General features: G+C 41.4%; 1 protein-coding gene across 8 annotated transcripts in view; it reads right to left on the bottom strand.

Moving 5' to 3' along the window:
* thrap3b (thyroid hormone receptor associated protein 3b) overlaps positions 1–15,822 on the bottom strand; it is a 42,865-nt gene that overhangs the window by 15,216 nt on the left and 11,827 nt on the right. For 6 of the 8 annotated variants that reach the window (XR_010464296.1, XR_003863947.2, XM_029663043.2 and 3 more), the window contains exon 2: positions 3,820–3,965. Coding sequence is in view for 6 of the 8 variants with exons in the window: in XM_029663043.2 (XP_029518903.2) it covers positions 3,820–3,935 (116 nt within the window). In the remaining 2 variants the exon portion in view is untranslated. Of the gene's footprint in view, positions 1–3,819; positions 8,633–15,822 lie in introns of those variants that run through there. The other 2 variants (XM_029663045.2, XM_065020358.1) reach the window with 2 other exon arrangements.

Raw genomic sequence — 15,822 nt, 5'->3', positions numbered from 1 at the left:
ATATTTACAATATTCATCCGATGCCCACACACTTCTAATTCTGAAAAGTGAAAGCCTACTACCAGGGGTCACACTGGTAGTAGTTGTAGGTTTTTATACAGTACCCAAGACCAACCTGTGAATTAATTTGACCATTGGAAAAAGAGCTACTGCGTAAATACTGCAATACAGGTAGGATTGAATTGAGCCCCTAATTAATTTAAGGTGATTGCACTTTTCACAATACCACATAAAAAAAAAATCCATCCCATGGGATTTGAACTTACACCCCAAGTAGCAATAGATGTCAGGAACTCGGCGCCTTACCACCGTGAGCAGACTGTCCAGAGCCGTATTTGTTTACAATGCACATATTTTTATTATCAGAGTGTGCCAGTGGACTTCTGGTAAGTATGCTTTAGTGAGAATGTTTTGGGATCAGGTACAACTACATTTACCCACCACCAAAATAAATATTTGAGCAATTCCCCCCCACCCACAACTTCTCACGTGAATGCATTTTTTAAAACAAATTTAAAGTGTAGGGCAAAGGCTCAAATTGGAGTTGAGAGTTACCCTTTAAAAAAGGACCAAAGAGTTTGTCGGCTTCGTGTTTTCATTTTGCTATAAAAAATGTTTTTTATTTTTTTATTTAAAATGTGTGATACTGGTATTGTCACAGCCTCAATGGATACAGCACATCAGCCTTAATATGAAGATAGGTTAGTCTTCTAGTAGCAAAAGAAGAGCAAGCAATAAACATACATTAGTTGAAAGTTTGTTTTACCCAAATATTCTAAGAATAGATATAGCCCAACTCCAGGCTGAAGAACAGGAAATACACATTCAAATCTCATGGTGGGTAGGCTTTCCATCCCAGTAATCTTATGAAAAACAGGACTGGATTACAACTTCATACAGTAATGCAGTGCTCCCCAAACTTTGAGCTGAGATCACAGAGTCAAAATGAAGGCCAAGATCTACCGCTCAGAATTTTTTTAAACATAAAAAAAAAACATAAGGGGTTGAGGTTTGTAGTAGGCTATATGCCAAATACATTATCACTGCATATCGGTTATGCTCGAACTGTCCTGCCAATGTTCTTCTCAGACCATAAAAAATATATATTTTAAAACTTGAGGAATATGATCACACTGGTTATAGATCATCACTTGTGGTATTACTTGTGAGGCACAGTTGAGTGAGCATACATTTAAATAAATGTGCTTTTAATATTTTTTACTGATTGTGCCTGCATCTGATGGTCTGTCTCAGTGGAGGGAGAGCATCAGAAGGTCAACCTCCCACTGTCAGACAGTCCCTTAGCCCTCCATGTAGACTGACCAAAAAGGGGAGTCTTCCAGCTGATAGCAAAAATCGAGTCATACCACATTATTTCTGCCTCATGCACAAATTCATGTTGTTACTCCTATGACCAGAGAAAGTGATATTCCTCTATATTAAAAAACACATCTACCAATAATAACTCCAGCCTATCAATACATTTTGCTACTAATTTATTGAAGCTGCAATGGTTGCAGCGCGATTGGCGAAGCACATTTCATGGCTTATAAACGTGTTGAATAAAAACGTAAACATGAACTCACTCAAATACAGAAGCGCTGTTGTATTTGTTGATAGTCTCTCTTTAGTCATGGTTTTAGACATTTTGAAATCACAGTATCTTTTCTGTGCGTTTGAGGAAGCTGCAGACAGACACAGAGGGGTCAAATGGTGGGGAAAACAAGTTCATATTGGTTATACCAGAACTGTGATTAGGTGCGTGTCATTTTTCTTATTTAAATTGTTACTAAGCCACAAACAATGTCATCAAATCATTGTTCAAAACAAAAAAACAGTATTAGGCCTAGTTATTTAAAAAAAAATCTAGTCTATAGAATGATTTTCAAATTGGTAGGGCAATGTTTCTCTTATCCATAAAAATACTCAGATATCAGTTATTAGCCTACCTTTTAAAAACAAATATTATATCCATATCAAGTGTAGGCCATTGTTATTTCATCTTGATCATCTAGGTATGCGCATTTGCGCCATTCTTCCATTACGCCTCATGACCACCAGATGCAAACTGTTTTCCGGCGGAAGTCATTCATTGTCAATGGAGCAGTCCGTAACGCGATGTTGGGGGTGCCGTACTAGGCTGCGGTGTGTTCGGTGTACCACATACGTTCAATATTTTCAACTCCTGCGTTGCTTTATCACGCGGTGGTACAAACATTAGTACACAGACTCCAACTAGCTAGCTTTTAGCTAGTTGAAAAGTGAAGCACTTGGACATCAAGTACAGAAAATGCTGGCTAGACATCCAGAAAAGAAAAATGCATCTGGTGGACATCGGGCATTAGGCTACATTTGCTTTTTGGTTAAGGTTAGGAATAAGGTTAGTAGTGTGGTTAAAATCACATTTTAAGAAGAGAAATGACAGAAATAAGCAGGCTTTATGACTTTGTGGCTGTGGTAACTAGTGACGGACGCTACTTTCCGACATAAAAAGGAAGTGATGGGATTTCACTTATAGTATAGCCTCCCTTATGCTAAATCAGAAGGGGAAAAAACAATGGCTGACTTGGTGGAAAAGAAAGCAGGACTTTGCTTTCAGGCTGAGTGATAAATGTGAGGGATCAGCAGCAGACCTGACTGAAGTCACTTGCAGAATATGCAAAAAAAAAAATATCAGGGCAAAGGACCTCCGTCAACATTAACAAGTGAATCATCCTGCCGAGTGCTCTACTCTGGGGCAGAAAAGGTGAACATGCTTGTGTTCCTTGCCAGAAAACTTTAGGTCTACCTAAGACTTGGCAACAAAAACAACTAGACCTACTTGTTCCTCATTGCACTTTAATTTTAAAATGGAGCCTATATTCAAAATACATTTCTTATAGGAAAAAATACTCTGTCAAATCTTGAAAGACTTATTTGCAGCATTTGTTTTTTTAGACTATTTTTATATGCCTATATTTAGGATTTGTACAGTTTATTAGGCAAAAGGCATAGCCTGGTTAATAGGCCTATTTGTTTTAAGCCTAAACCAATGTTCATGCAAGTGTTAATAGTTTTCTGACTGTGGTGAACTTTTATATAAAATGCACAATTTGTAAGTTATTCAAAATAAAAAGTTGTTTTTCAGACAACTATGACACCAACTCATCATCAATTCATTTTTTGTTCCCGCTTATTGAAAGTTCTGCTACGGGAACTTATATGCTCAGTTTACGGACATTAATAAACACTTCCTAAATATTAGTTGAACTTTTATTGATAGTAGCCTATGTGTAGGTCTATAGCCTATTGTTGGTTTGGTTTGCAAGGAGAGAGTCTCTCTGAGTAGGCTAGGCCAACAAGTCACATTCAAATCAAATGGGGAGAAAAAGGGGAAATTAAGATTTTAAAACAATAAGCCAGATGCTGTAAACATCATCCAACATTGGAGAGGGGAGGGAAAAATAACAAAAAACACGTTAGGCCCCATCTGACATTTTGCGCTGCTTTGGTGCCCTCCATTCTTTCTACATTGTTCTATTGCATTAGCAACTACCACACATGTATTGAACATTTTAGGTTATGGCAAATAGGGAATAGGCCATTTGGCATGTCGCCCTGCTGTGTGCTTGCTGCCCTGCCAGACTCAAATATGCTAAAACATAGTTTGTGACATCACAATGTCATCATCATCGACGATGGCTGAAAAACATTGTTGATAGAAGATGCAATCATAAAATCGTCCGACACTAATGCAAGGCTTGATCGTAGTTTTTTTTTTTACAGAAATGTTTCGCAATTGACCACCAAATAGGGGAAGGAAGTTCAAATAAACCTTACCTGTAGCGGTGCTTCCTGGATCTGGAGCGGCTTCTCGAGCGAGACCGAGTGTAAGACCTGGATCTGGACTTTGATCTGGAGCGGGACCGTGCAGGGGAATCTGGAGCCTTGGACATCTCCGCAGTCACAACTGTCTAGAGGTTTACCTGTCCAACAACAGGGTGATGTTAGTATGCACTGGGTAATACACTTGTGCTTTAGACAGTTCTCAACTTTCATGCCGATTGAACAAAATTGATACACCTAAAACCAGGAAGTTGCCATCCTTGAAATAAGCACAGATCTACAATAAAACTAGTTTACTTGCAAAAATATACAGTACTAGTCAAAGTTTGGACACGCCTACTAATTCAAGTGTTTTTCTTCATTTTTACCATTATCTAAATTGTAGAATAATAGTGAAGACATCAAATCTGAGACAACACATATGGAATCATATAGTAACCAAAAAATGTGTTAAACAAATTAAATTACATTTTCTATTTGAGATTCTTCAAAGTAGCTACCCTTCACCTTGACAGCTTTGCACACACTTGGCATTCTCTCAACCAGCTTCATGTCACCTGGAATGCATTTCAATTAACAGGTGTGTCTTGTTAAAAGTACATTTGGAATTTCTTTCCTTCTTAATGCGTTTGAGCCAATCAGTTGTGTTGTGACAAGGTAGGGTTGGTATACAGAAAATAGCCCTATTTGGTAAAAGACCAAGTCCATATTATAGCAGGAACAGCTCAAATAAGCAAAGTGAAACGACAGTCCACATTACTTTAAGACATGAAGGTCAAGAACTTTGAACATTTCTTCAAGTGCAGTCACAAAAACCATCCAGCTCTACGATGAAACTGGCTCTCATGAGCACCGCCACAGGAAAGGAAGACCCAGAGTTACCTCTGCTGCAGAGGATAAGTTCATTAGAGTTACCAGCTTCAGAAATTGCAGCCCAAATAAATGTGTCACTGAGTTCAAGTAACAGACATCTCAACAGCCACTGTTCAGAGACAATCAGGACTGGTCAAATTGCTGCAAAGAAACCACTACTAAAAGGACACCAATAAAGAAGAAGAGACTTGCATGGGCCAAGAAACACGATTAATGGACATTAGACCGGTGGAAACCTGTCCTTTGGTCTGATGCGTCCAAATTTGAGATTTTTGGCTCCAACCGCTGTGTCTTTGTGAGACGCAGATTATGTTAACGGATGATCTCTGCATGTGTGGTTCCCACTGTGAAGCATGGAGTAGGAGGTGTGATGGTGCTTTGCTGGTGACACTGTCAGGGATTTATTTCGAATTCAAGGCACACTTAACCAGCATGGCTACCACATTATTCTGCAGTGATACGCCATCCCATCTGGTTTGTGCTTAGTGGGACAATCGTTTTTTTTTTTTTTTTTTAACAGTTTAACAGGACAATGACCTGAAACACACCTCCAGGCTATGTAAGGGCTATTTGACCAAGAAGGAGAGTGATTCAAGTGCTGCATCAGACTACCTGGCCTCCACAATCACCCGACCTCAACCCAATTGAGATGGTTTGGGATGAATTGGACCGCAGAGTGAAGTAAAAGTAGCCAACAAGTGCTCAGCATATGTGGGAACCCCTTCAAGACGGTTGGAAAAGCATTCCTCATGAAGCAGGTTGAGAGAATGCCAAGAGTGTGCAAAGCTGTCATCAAGGTAAAGGATGGCTACTTTGAAGAATCTCAAATATAAAATACTTTTTTGGTTACTACATGATTCAATATGTTATTTCATAGTTGATGTCTTCACTATTATTCTACAATGTAGAAAATAAAAAATTGAAAAACTTGAATGAGTAACAAAATGTTGACAAATACTGTATATAAAATCACTACACAACTTCAAAACAATGTCCAAGAAAATCAACTCTACAAATTCAAAATCATGGCCCCAGAGAATCTTGGAGCCTACCAGCAACCAGGGGCCTGTCTGACTATGTCCCAAATGCCACCCTATACCTACAGACACTGGTCAAAAGTAGTGCACTATATAAGGCAGGGGTTGTCAACAGACTAATCTAGTTGATTTAGGGAATAGGTGGCATTTGAGACGGCCTATTTCTAGAGCTGTTGTGACCTCAGGTCTGGAACAATGACTTGACACCTTGTCCCCCCGTCTACAAGACCCACTGCCTAGCGGCCCTCACCTGCTTAACCCCTGCCTGTCACCGGCAGTACCGCCAAAAGCCCCACACGACCTTCACGGCGAGTGTGGAAAAAGGCTAAACCTGGCACTGGCTAAAAATAGAAACTACACTGTCCGAATATATAACAAGAGAGAATGGCGAGGAATGCTTTTAGCGCCGGCTTTATCCTGCAGCCATATCCATAGTGCATGATAGTGCAGGTGGGGGCTGGGAATAGAGCAGCACTATTTCGGACACAAGACAACAGCCTCTGGCAACTCCATGGGGGTAATGGCTGGCTCTGCTTCAGATACACACAATCTTAATATTCAGCCCAAATGACAGGTGCCTCCATCAAAACAGAAAGGAGGGATGGGGACGTAGTCCAAGATCAGACATAACACGAAGGATTTGAACATAGCTTTAAAAATCCTGACAGAAATCTAGTGCTCCGGCCCAAACATCCTTCTGAATATCAGGCAGCACGAACGTGTTTTATATTGTTTTCCTTGTTATCTTTTCTCTTAACTTCACGTCTACCTTCCAGCCACACAATCATCTCAGGGGTGTCAAACTCATTCCATGGAGGGCATAAACGTCTGCTGGTTTTTGTTTCTCGTTCAAATAAGAATAAGAATAAAAAAACAGATGAGGGGAATTGCTTGCTAATCAGCTACCTTAATTCATCAAACAAGTACAAGGGAGGAGTGAAAAGCCAGACACACGGCCCTCTGTGGAATGATCTAGGACAAGTCAAGTCAAAGCCAACTGGCCTCCTCACACGTGCATCAATATAATTGGACACAATGTACCATCATTTAACAGTGCAGTCTTCTCTGGAATAGCAGAGCAGGAAGACAAGTAAACAAAATGATGCAACTGGGTACTTATTGTAGGGTTAGGATGTCAAATCTGGTGTTCAAATGTATTTTGGAAACACTTCCCAACAATACACAAGTATTACAATTATTTTTTATTGTTCTGTAGTACTGTTAGCGATGGAGAAAAATTGACAGTAGAGAGGACACTTGACCCATTTGGGTCAAGAGAGTGGCAGAAGTCAGGGGGTCAAGTGCTCTGCATTTTTCTATTTCATTGCTAACAAAACATTATTTCAAATATTTAGAGTTAACTTTAAGGTAGTCCACATACATAACACTAACTAGCAATGCATAAAGACGCTGTTAAACAAATAGGCCTAACCTTTGTATTTGCTCATAGCGAATGAGGATGCGCTGCACACACCATCAAATGGTATCAATTAAAATTGATTACAAGCATTTCACGGCACCTGCAATAACATCTGCAAATCTGTGTATGCGACTAATGAACTTAGATTTTGATTTCTTGTCCAATTGGTATTTAACCACAAACAAATGGTTTTCTTCAATCTACTGCCTAAATATGATTAACTTGTTCTCACAGGTTGTATCTATACATTGCAATCAACACAACATTTGCAATTTTGCACTTGTAGGCCTATTTCTTGCCTATTGTTCTCACCAAACCAGTTAGAGCCTAATGTTGGGACATAGGCTACTCATTATAGCCTAATACAGAAAAGAGAGAGGTAGACCTATGATAAACAAGGCTGCCTCCTGGTTAATAATTAGCAGTGGAAGGTTTGTATGCGAATCATCACTGTCTGATGCTCCTTTCCTCATTCCCATGGCTGTGCAGTGCATCCTGCAGAGTGCATGTTACAAGCACAATGCTTCAGTGCCTTCCTTCACTTTCCCTGGCCCGCATTATCAACCTTATTCATCAAAACAGTCTTTCTCTGCCTGGATCCCAAATAGCACCCTATTGCCTACATAGTGCACTACTTTTGACCAGATCTCTAAAAGTAGTGTGCTATGTAGTGAATAAGGTGCCATCTGGGACATACCCTTACCCCCTCTCAAACTTAAGCCAAGCAATCAGAACAGAGAATAAATATTTCACAATGTGTTCTTCTTCCCTTTCTTGAACAGTATGCTGGTAAGGGGTTGTAGTGTACAAACGAGACAAGGGAGGTGGGGTCTTGGGAAATCTGACAGAAAGTTCCTTTACAACCTAGGTCTCTAGATCCTCAGCTTTCACAGATTCTGAACAACATGGCTTTGTGACTTCGCTATGTTACTCATTCAGACCTAAAAGTTTACACTTCAACTAAGCAGTAGTCTCTCACAGAGAAGTGCAAGTCACATACCCAGCTAGAGTTCAGGGTTTTTCACAGTAAGAGGCTTCTAATTCTGGTCAACATACAGGCAGACAAAAAGAGCCTGTAGTTACTAAATGTGGGACCTATCCTAGTGCACACGCAGGCCTAGCATATACACTACCGTTTAAAGTTTGGGGTCACTAATACCCTGACTACATCGCGTGCGCGAGCGTTGCAAAATACATTTCGAAATCTATATTATTCAATTATTGCGCGAGCGCAAACAAGCGTCTGCGTTGCCAAGGGCTAAAATAGAAGTCAGTTCTATTTGTGACACAGATCCAAGTCCTGCCTCTCCCATCTCCTCATTGGTTTATAGAAGCAGGTACTAAAGGTCGACCGATTATGATTTTTCAACACCGATACCAATTATTGGAGGACCAAAAAAAGCCAACACCGATTAAATCGAACTATTTTATTTCTTTATTTGTAATAATGACAATTACAACAATACTGAGATTAACACTTATTTTAACTTAATATAATACATTAATAAATTCAATTTAGCCTCAAATAATGAAACATGTTTAAATAATGCAAAAACAAAGTGTTGGAGAAGAAAGTAAAAGTGCAATATATGCCATGTAAAAAAGCTAACGTTTAAGTTCCTTGCTCAGAACATGAGAACATATGAAAGCTGGTGGTTCCTTTTAACACGAGTCTTCAATATTCCCAGGTAAGAAGTTTTAGGTTGTAGTTATTATAGGAATTATAGGACTATTCATCTCTATACCATTTGTATTTCATATACCTTTGACTATTGGATGTTCTTATAGGCACTTTAGTATTGCCAGTGTAACAGTATAGCTTCCGTCCCTCTCCTCGCCCCTACCCGGGCTCGAACCAGGAACACATCGAAAACAGAAACCCTCGAAGCATCGTTATCCATTGCTCCACAAACGCCGCGGTCCTTGCAGGGCAAGGGGAACAACTACTGCAAGGTCTTAGAGCGAGTGCAGTCACCGATTGAAACGCTATTAGCGCACACCCCGCTAACTAGCTAGACATTTCACATCGGTTACACCAGCCTAATTTCGGGAGTTGATAGGCTTGAAGTCATAAATAGCTCAATGCTTGAAGCACAACCAAGAGCTGCTGGCAAATGCACGAAAGTGCTGTTTGAATGAATGCTTACAAGCCTGCTGCTGCCTACCACTACTCAATCAGACTGCTCTATAAAATATCAAATCAGACTAAATTATAACATAATAACACACAGAAATACGTGCCTTTGGTCATTAATATGGTCAAATCCGGAAACTATCATTTCGAAAACAAAACGTTTATTAATTCAGTGAAATACAGGACCGTTCTGTATTTTATCTAACGGGTGGTATCCCTAAGTGTAATTATTGCTGTTACATTGTACAACCTTCAATGTGATGTCATAATTATGTACAATTCTGGCAAATTAATTCCGGTCTTTGTTAGGAATAAATGGTCTTCACACAGTTTGCAACGAGCCAGGCAGCCCAAACTGCTGCATATGCCCTGACTGCTTGCACGGAACGCAAGAGAAGTGACACAATTTCCCTAGTTAAAAGTTAGTCATGTTAGCAGGCAATATTAACTAAATATGCAGGTTAAAATATATACTTGTGCATTGATTTTAAAGAAAGGCATTGATGTTTATGGTTAGGTACACATTGGTGCAACGACAGTGCTTTTTTCGGGAATGCGCTTGTTAAATCATCACCCGTTTGGGTGATTCGACTGTGATTTGATGATAAGTTAACAGGCACCGCATCGATTATATGCAACGCAGGACACACTAGATAAACTAGTAAAATCATCAACCATGTGTAGTTAACTAGTGATTATGTTAGGTTGATTGTTTTTTACAAGATAAGTTTAATGCTAGCTAGCAACTTACCTTGGCTTCTTGCAGCTTCTTGCTGTATGGTTAGTGTTGGACTAGTAACCGGAAGGTTGCAAGATCGAATCCCCGAGCTAAATTAAAAATCTGTCGTTCTGCCCCTGAACAAGGCAGTTAACCCACTGTTCCTAAGCCACCGTTCCTAAGCAGTCATTGAAAATAAGAATGTGTTCTTAACTGACTTGCCTAGTTAAATAAAAAAAGAGGTAAAAAAATATTATTATTATTTATTTATTTTTAAAATCGGCCACAATCGGTGTCCAAAAATGCAGATTACCGATTGTTATGAAAACTTGGAATCGGCCCCAATTAATCAGACACTCCGATTATTCGGTCGACCTCTAGCAGGTACCCATGTGCCATCTCCTCATTGGTTATACCCACATGGGTGACTGAAAGACAAACGAGGTCAGTGGAGGTAATGCACCATCATTTATGAAAGTTGCCAATCGCAATATAAAAGTTGAGGGAAGAGAAAGCCTGGAAGGAGGAGAGATGACCAGAAACGAGTCAGTTGATTGTTTTATGTGTGGATTAATTGTCGGAGTAGAGGACCTTGTGCATTTCAGGTAAAATAACAACTCAATGTTTATATCCCAGGACAAATTAGCTAGCAACAGCAAGCTAGCTAAATAGGACACATTAGCTACCAAGTGCAAGCTAGCTAGCTAAATTGCCATAAATGTTTAATGCTTTTCGACCTGTGCCCAAATGAATAATTGGTTCAGAGTTTGTTCTGATATTTTTACCTGCGTGTCGTGATCGCGTTTGGTGTGGGGGGACAAAACTAATTTATGCACGATGGCGCACACGCGCAGACAGTTTGGGTTCTGTGTAAGAAACGTCCTTGTTTTTGAAAGAAAAACAAATTTTTTGTCCATTAAAATAACTTCAAATTGATCAGAAATACAGTGTAGACATTGTAAATGACTATTGTAGCTGGAAGATTGGAAAAAAGTGTTATGGGCAGACAAATATAAGTTTGAGGTGTTCGGATCACAAAGAACATTTGTGAGACGCAGAAAAAATGAAAAGGTGCTGGAGGAGTGCTTGACGCCATCTGTCAAGCATGGTGGAGGCAATGGTCTGGGGCTGCTTTGGTGGTGGTAAAGTGGGAGATTTGTACAGGGTTAAAGGGATCTTGAAGAAGGAAGGCTATCACTCCATGTTGCAACGCCATACCATACCCTGTGGACGCCGCTTAATTGGAGCCAATTTCCTCCTACAACAGGACAATGACCCAAAGCACAACTTCAAACTATACAATAACTATTTAGGGAAGAAGCTGTCAGCTGGTATTCTGTCTATAATGGAGTGGCCAGCACAGTCATCGGATCTCAACCATATTGAGCTGTTGTAAGAGCAGCTTGACTGTATGGTACGTAAGAAGTGCCCATCAAGCCAATCCAATTTGTGGGAGATGCTTCAGGAAGCATGGGGTGAAATCTCTTCAGATTACCTGAACAAATTGACAACTAGAATGCCAAAGGTCTGCAAAACTGTAATTGTTGCAAATGGAGGATTCTTTGAGAAAGCAAAGTTTGAAGGAAACAATTATTATTTAAATTAAAATCATTATTTATAACCATGTCAACATCTTGACTATATTTCCTATTCATTTTGCAACTAATTTAATGTATTTTACATTTCTATGTGACCCAAAACTTTTGAACAGTAGTGTATATACACAGATAGGGCATACAACGCCAAAAGGTGCCATATGCATAAATTACTGACATTTCCTGGTTGCTAAAATTCTAATAGTTCAACTAATTTGACCTCACCCATTATAACCAGCATGTCCAGAGATACAACCTCTCTTATAGTCACCCAGTGCCTGGGCTTACCTCCGCTGTACCCGCACCCCCCCATACCAGTCTGCACATTATGCCCTGAATATAGTGGGGCAAAAAAGTATTTAGTTAGCCACCAATTGTGCAAGTTCTCCCACTTAAAAAGATGAGAGGCCTGTAATTTTCATCATAGGTACACTTCAACTATGCCAGACAAAATGAGCGGAAAAAAATCCAGAAAATCACATTGTAGGATTTGTAATGAATTTATTTGCAAATTATGGTGGAAAATAAGTATTTGGTCAATAACAAACGTTTCTCAATACTTTGATATATACCTTTTGTTGGCAATGACAGAGGTCAAACGTTTTCTGTAAGTCTTCACAAGGTTTTCACACACTGTTGCTGGTATTTTGGCCCATTCCTCCATGCAGATCTCCTCTAGAGCAGTGATGTTTTGGGGCTGTTGCTGGGCAACACGGACTTTCAACTCCCTCCAAAGATTTTCTATGGGGTTGAGATCTGGAGACTGGCTAGGCCACTCCAGGACCTTGAAATGCTTCTTACGAAGCCACTCCTTCGTTGCCCGGGCGGTGTGTTTTGGATCATTGTCATGCTGAAAGACCCAGCCACTTTTCATCTTCAATGCCCTTGCTGATGGAAGGAGGTTTTCACTCAAAATCTCACGATACATGGCCCCATTCATTCTTTCCTTTACACGGATCAGTCGTCCTGGTCGCTTTGCAGAAAAACAGCCCCAAAGCATGATGTTTCCACCCCCATGATTCACAGTAGGTATGGTGATCTTTGGATGCAACTCAGCATTCTTTGTCCTCCAAACACGACGAGTTGAGTTTTTACCAAAAAGTTATATTTTGGTTTCATCTGACCATATGACATTCTCCCAATCTTCTTCTGGATCATACAAATGCTCTCTAGCAAACTTCAGATGGGCCTGGACATGTGCTGGCTTAAGCAGGGGGACACGTCTGGCACTGCAGGATTTGAGTCCCTGGCAGCGTAGTGTGTTACTGATGGTAGGCTTTGTTACTTTGGTCCCAGCTCTCTGCAGGTCATTCAGTAGGTCCCCCCGTGTAGTTCTGGGATTTTTGCTCATCGTTCTTGTGATCATTTTGACCCCACGGGGTGAGATCTTGCGTGGAGCCCCAGATCGAGGGAGATTATCAGTGGTCTTGTATGTCTTCCATTTCCTAATAATTGCTCCCACAGTTGATTTCTTCAAACCAAGCTGCTTACCTATTGCAGATTCAGTCTTCCCAGCCTGGTGCAGGTCCACAATTTTGTTTCTGGTGTCCTTTGACAGCTAGGACACCACCTTTGACCATAGTGGAGTTTGGAGTGTGACTGTTTGAGGTTGTGGACAGGTGTCTTTTATACTGATAACAAGTTCAAACAGGTGCCATTAATACAGGTAACGAGTGGAGGACAGAGGATCCTCTTAAAGAAGAAGTTACAGGTCTGTGAGAGCCAGAGATCTTGCTTGTTTGTAGGTGACCAAATACTTATTTTCCACCATAATTTGCAAATAAATTCATTAAAAATCCTACAATGTGATTTTCTGGGGTTTTTCTCTCATTTTGTCTGTCATAGTTGAAGTGTACCTATGATGAAATTTACAGGCCTCATCTTTTTAAGTGGGAGAACTTGCACAATTGGTGGCTGACTAAATACTTTTTTGCCCCACTGTATATTCTACCACACCCATAAATCTGCTCCTTTTATTTATATATATTTTTTTTTGCCTTGTCCCCAAAGCTCTAGGCGACCAGTTTTGATAGCCTTTAGCCGCACCCTCATCCTACTCCTCCTCTGTTCCTCGGGTGATGTGGAGGTAAACCCAGGCCCTGCATGTCCCCAGGCACCCTCATTTGTTGACTTCTGTGATCGAAAAAGCCTTGGTTTCATAAATGTCAACATCAGAAGCCTCCTCCCTAAATTTGTTTTACTCACTGCTTTAGCACACTCTGCCAAACCTGATGTCCTTGCCGTGTCTGAATCCTGGCTTAGGAAGGCCACCAAAAATTTGGAGATTTCCATACCCAACTAGAACATTTTCCGTCAAGATAGAACTGCCAAAGGGGGAGGAGTTGCAATCTACTGCAGAGATAGCCTGCAAAGTTCTGTCATACTTTCCAGGTCTATGCCCAAAGAGTTAGAACTTCTAATTTAAAAAATTAATCTCTCCAGAAAGTCTCACTGTTGCCACCTGCTACCGACCCCCCTCAGCTCCCAGCTGTGCCCTGGACACCATCTGTGAATTGATCACCCCCCATCTAGCTTCAGAGTTTGTTCTGTTAGGTGACCTAAACTGGGATATGCTTAACACCCCGGAAGTCCTACAATCTAAGCTAGATGCCCTCAATCTCACACAAATCATCAAGGAACCCACCAGGTACAACCCTAAATCCGTAAACATGGGCACCCTAATTGACATTATCCTGACCAACTTGCACTCCAAATACAGCTCTGCTGTCTTCAATCAGGATCTCAGCGATCACTGCCTCATTGCCTGTATCCGCTACGGGTCCGCGGTCAAACGGCCACCCCTCATCACTGTCACATCACTGTCACACTTCTGCGAGAAGGCCTTTCTAATTGACCTGGCCCGGGTATCCTGGAAGGATATTGACCTCATCCCGTCAGTTGAGGATGCCTGGTCATTCTTTAAATGTAACTTCCTCACCATCTTAGACAAGCATACTCCGTTCAAAAAATGCAGAACTAAGAACAGATATAGCCCTTGGTTCACTCCAGACCTGACTGCCCTCGACCAGCACAAAAACATCCTGTGGCGGACTGCAATAGCATTGAATAGTCAGTCAGGAAAGCAAAGGCCAGCTTTTTCAAGCAGAAATTTGCATCCTGTAGCTCTAACTCAAAAAAGTTCTGGGACACTGTAAAGTCCATGGAGAACAAGAGCACCTCCTCCCAGCTGCCCACTGCACTGAGGCTAGGTAACATAATCGAAAACTTCAACAAGCATTTCTCAACGGCTGGCCATGCCTTCCTCCTGGCTACTCCAACCTCGGCCAAAAGCTCCGCCCCCCCGCAGCTACTAGCCCACGCCTCCCCAGCTTCTCCTTTACCCAAATCCAGATAGCAGATCTTCCGAAAGAGCTGCAAAACCTGGACCCACACAAATCAGTTGGGCTTGACAATCTGGACCCTCTATTTCTGAAACTGTCCACCGCCATTGTCGCAACCCCTAGTACCAGCCTGTTCAACCTCTCCTTCGTATCATCTGAGATCCCCAAGGATTGGAAAGCTGCCGCAGTCATCCCCCTCTTCAAAGGGGGAGACACCCTGGACCCAAACTGTTACAGACCTATATCCATCCTGCCCTGCCTATCTACGGTCTTCGAAAGCCAAGTCAACAAACGGATCACTGACCATCTCGAATCCCACCGTACCTTCTCCGCTGTGCAATCCGGTTTCCGAGCTAGTCACGGGTGCACCTCAGCCACGCATAAGGAACTAAACGATATCATAACCGCCATCGATAAAAGACAGTACTGTGCAGCCGTCTTCATCGACCTGGCCAAGGCTTTCGACTCTGTCAATCACCATATTCTTATTGGCAGACTCAGTAGCCTCGGTTTTTCTAATGACTGCCTAGCCTGGTTCACCAACTACTTTGCAGACAGAGTTCAGTGTGTCAAATCGGAGGGCATGTTGTCCGGTCCTCTGGCAGTCTCTATGGGGGTACCACAGGGTTCAATTCTCAGGCTGACTCTTTTCTCTGTATATATCAATGATGTTGCTCTTGCTGCGGGCGATTCCCTGATCCACCTCTACGCAGACGACACCATTCTGTATACTTCTGGCCCTTCCTTGGACACTGTGCTATCTAACCTCCAAACAAGCTTCAATGCCATACAACACTCCTTCCGTGGCCTCCAACTGCTCTTAAACGCTAGTAAAACCAAATGCATGCTTTTCAACCGTTCGCTGCCTGCACCTGCACG

This window comes from Oncorhynchus nerka, linkage group LG7, assembly GCF_034236695.1.
Source record: "Oncorhynchus nerka isolate Pitt River linkage group LG7, Oner_Uvic_2.0, whole genome shotgun sequence".
NCBI classification, from domain to species: domain Eukaryota; kingdom Metazoa; phylum Chordata; class Actinopteri; order Salmoniformes; family Salmonidae; genus Oncorhynchus; species Oncorhynchus nerka.
This window is presented reverse-complemented; position numbering and strand designations above follow the sequence as displayed.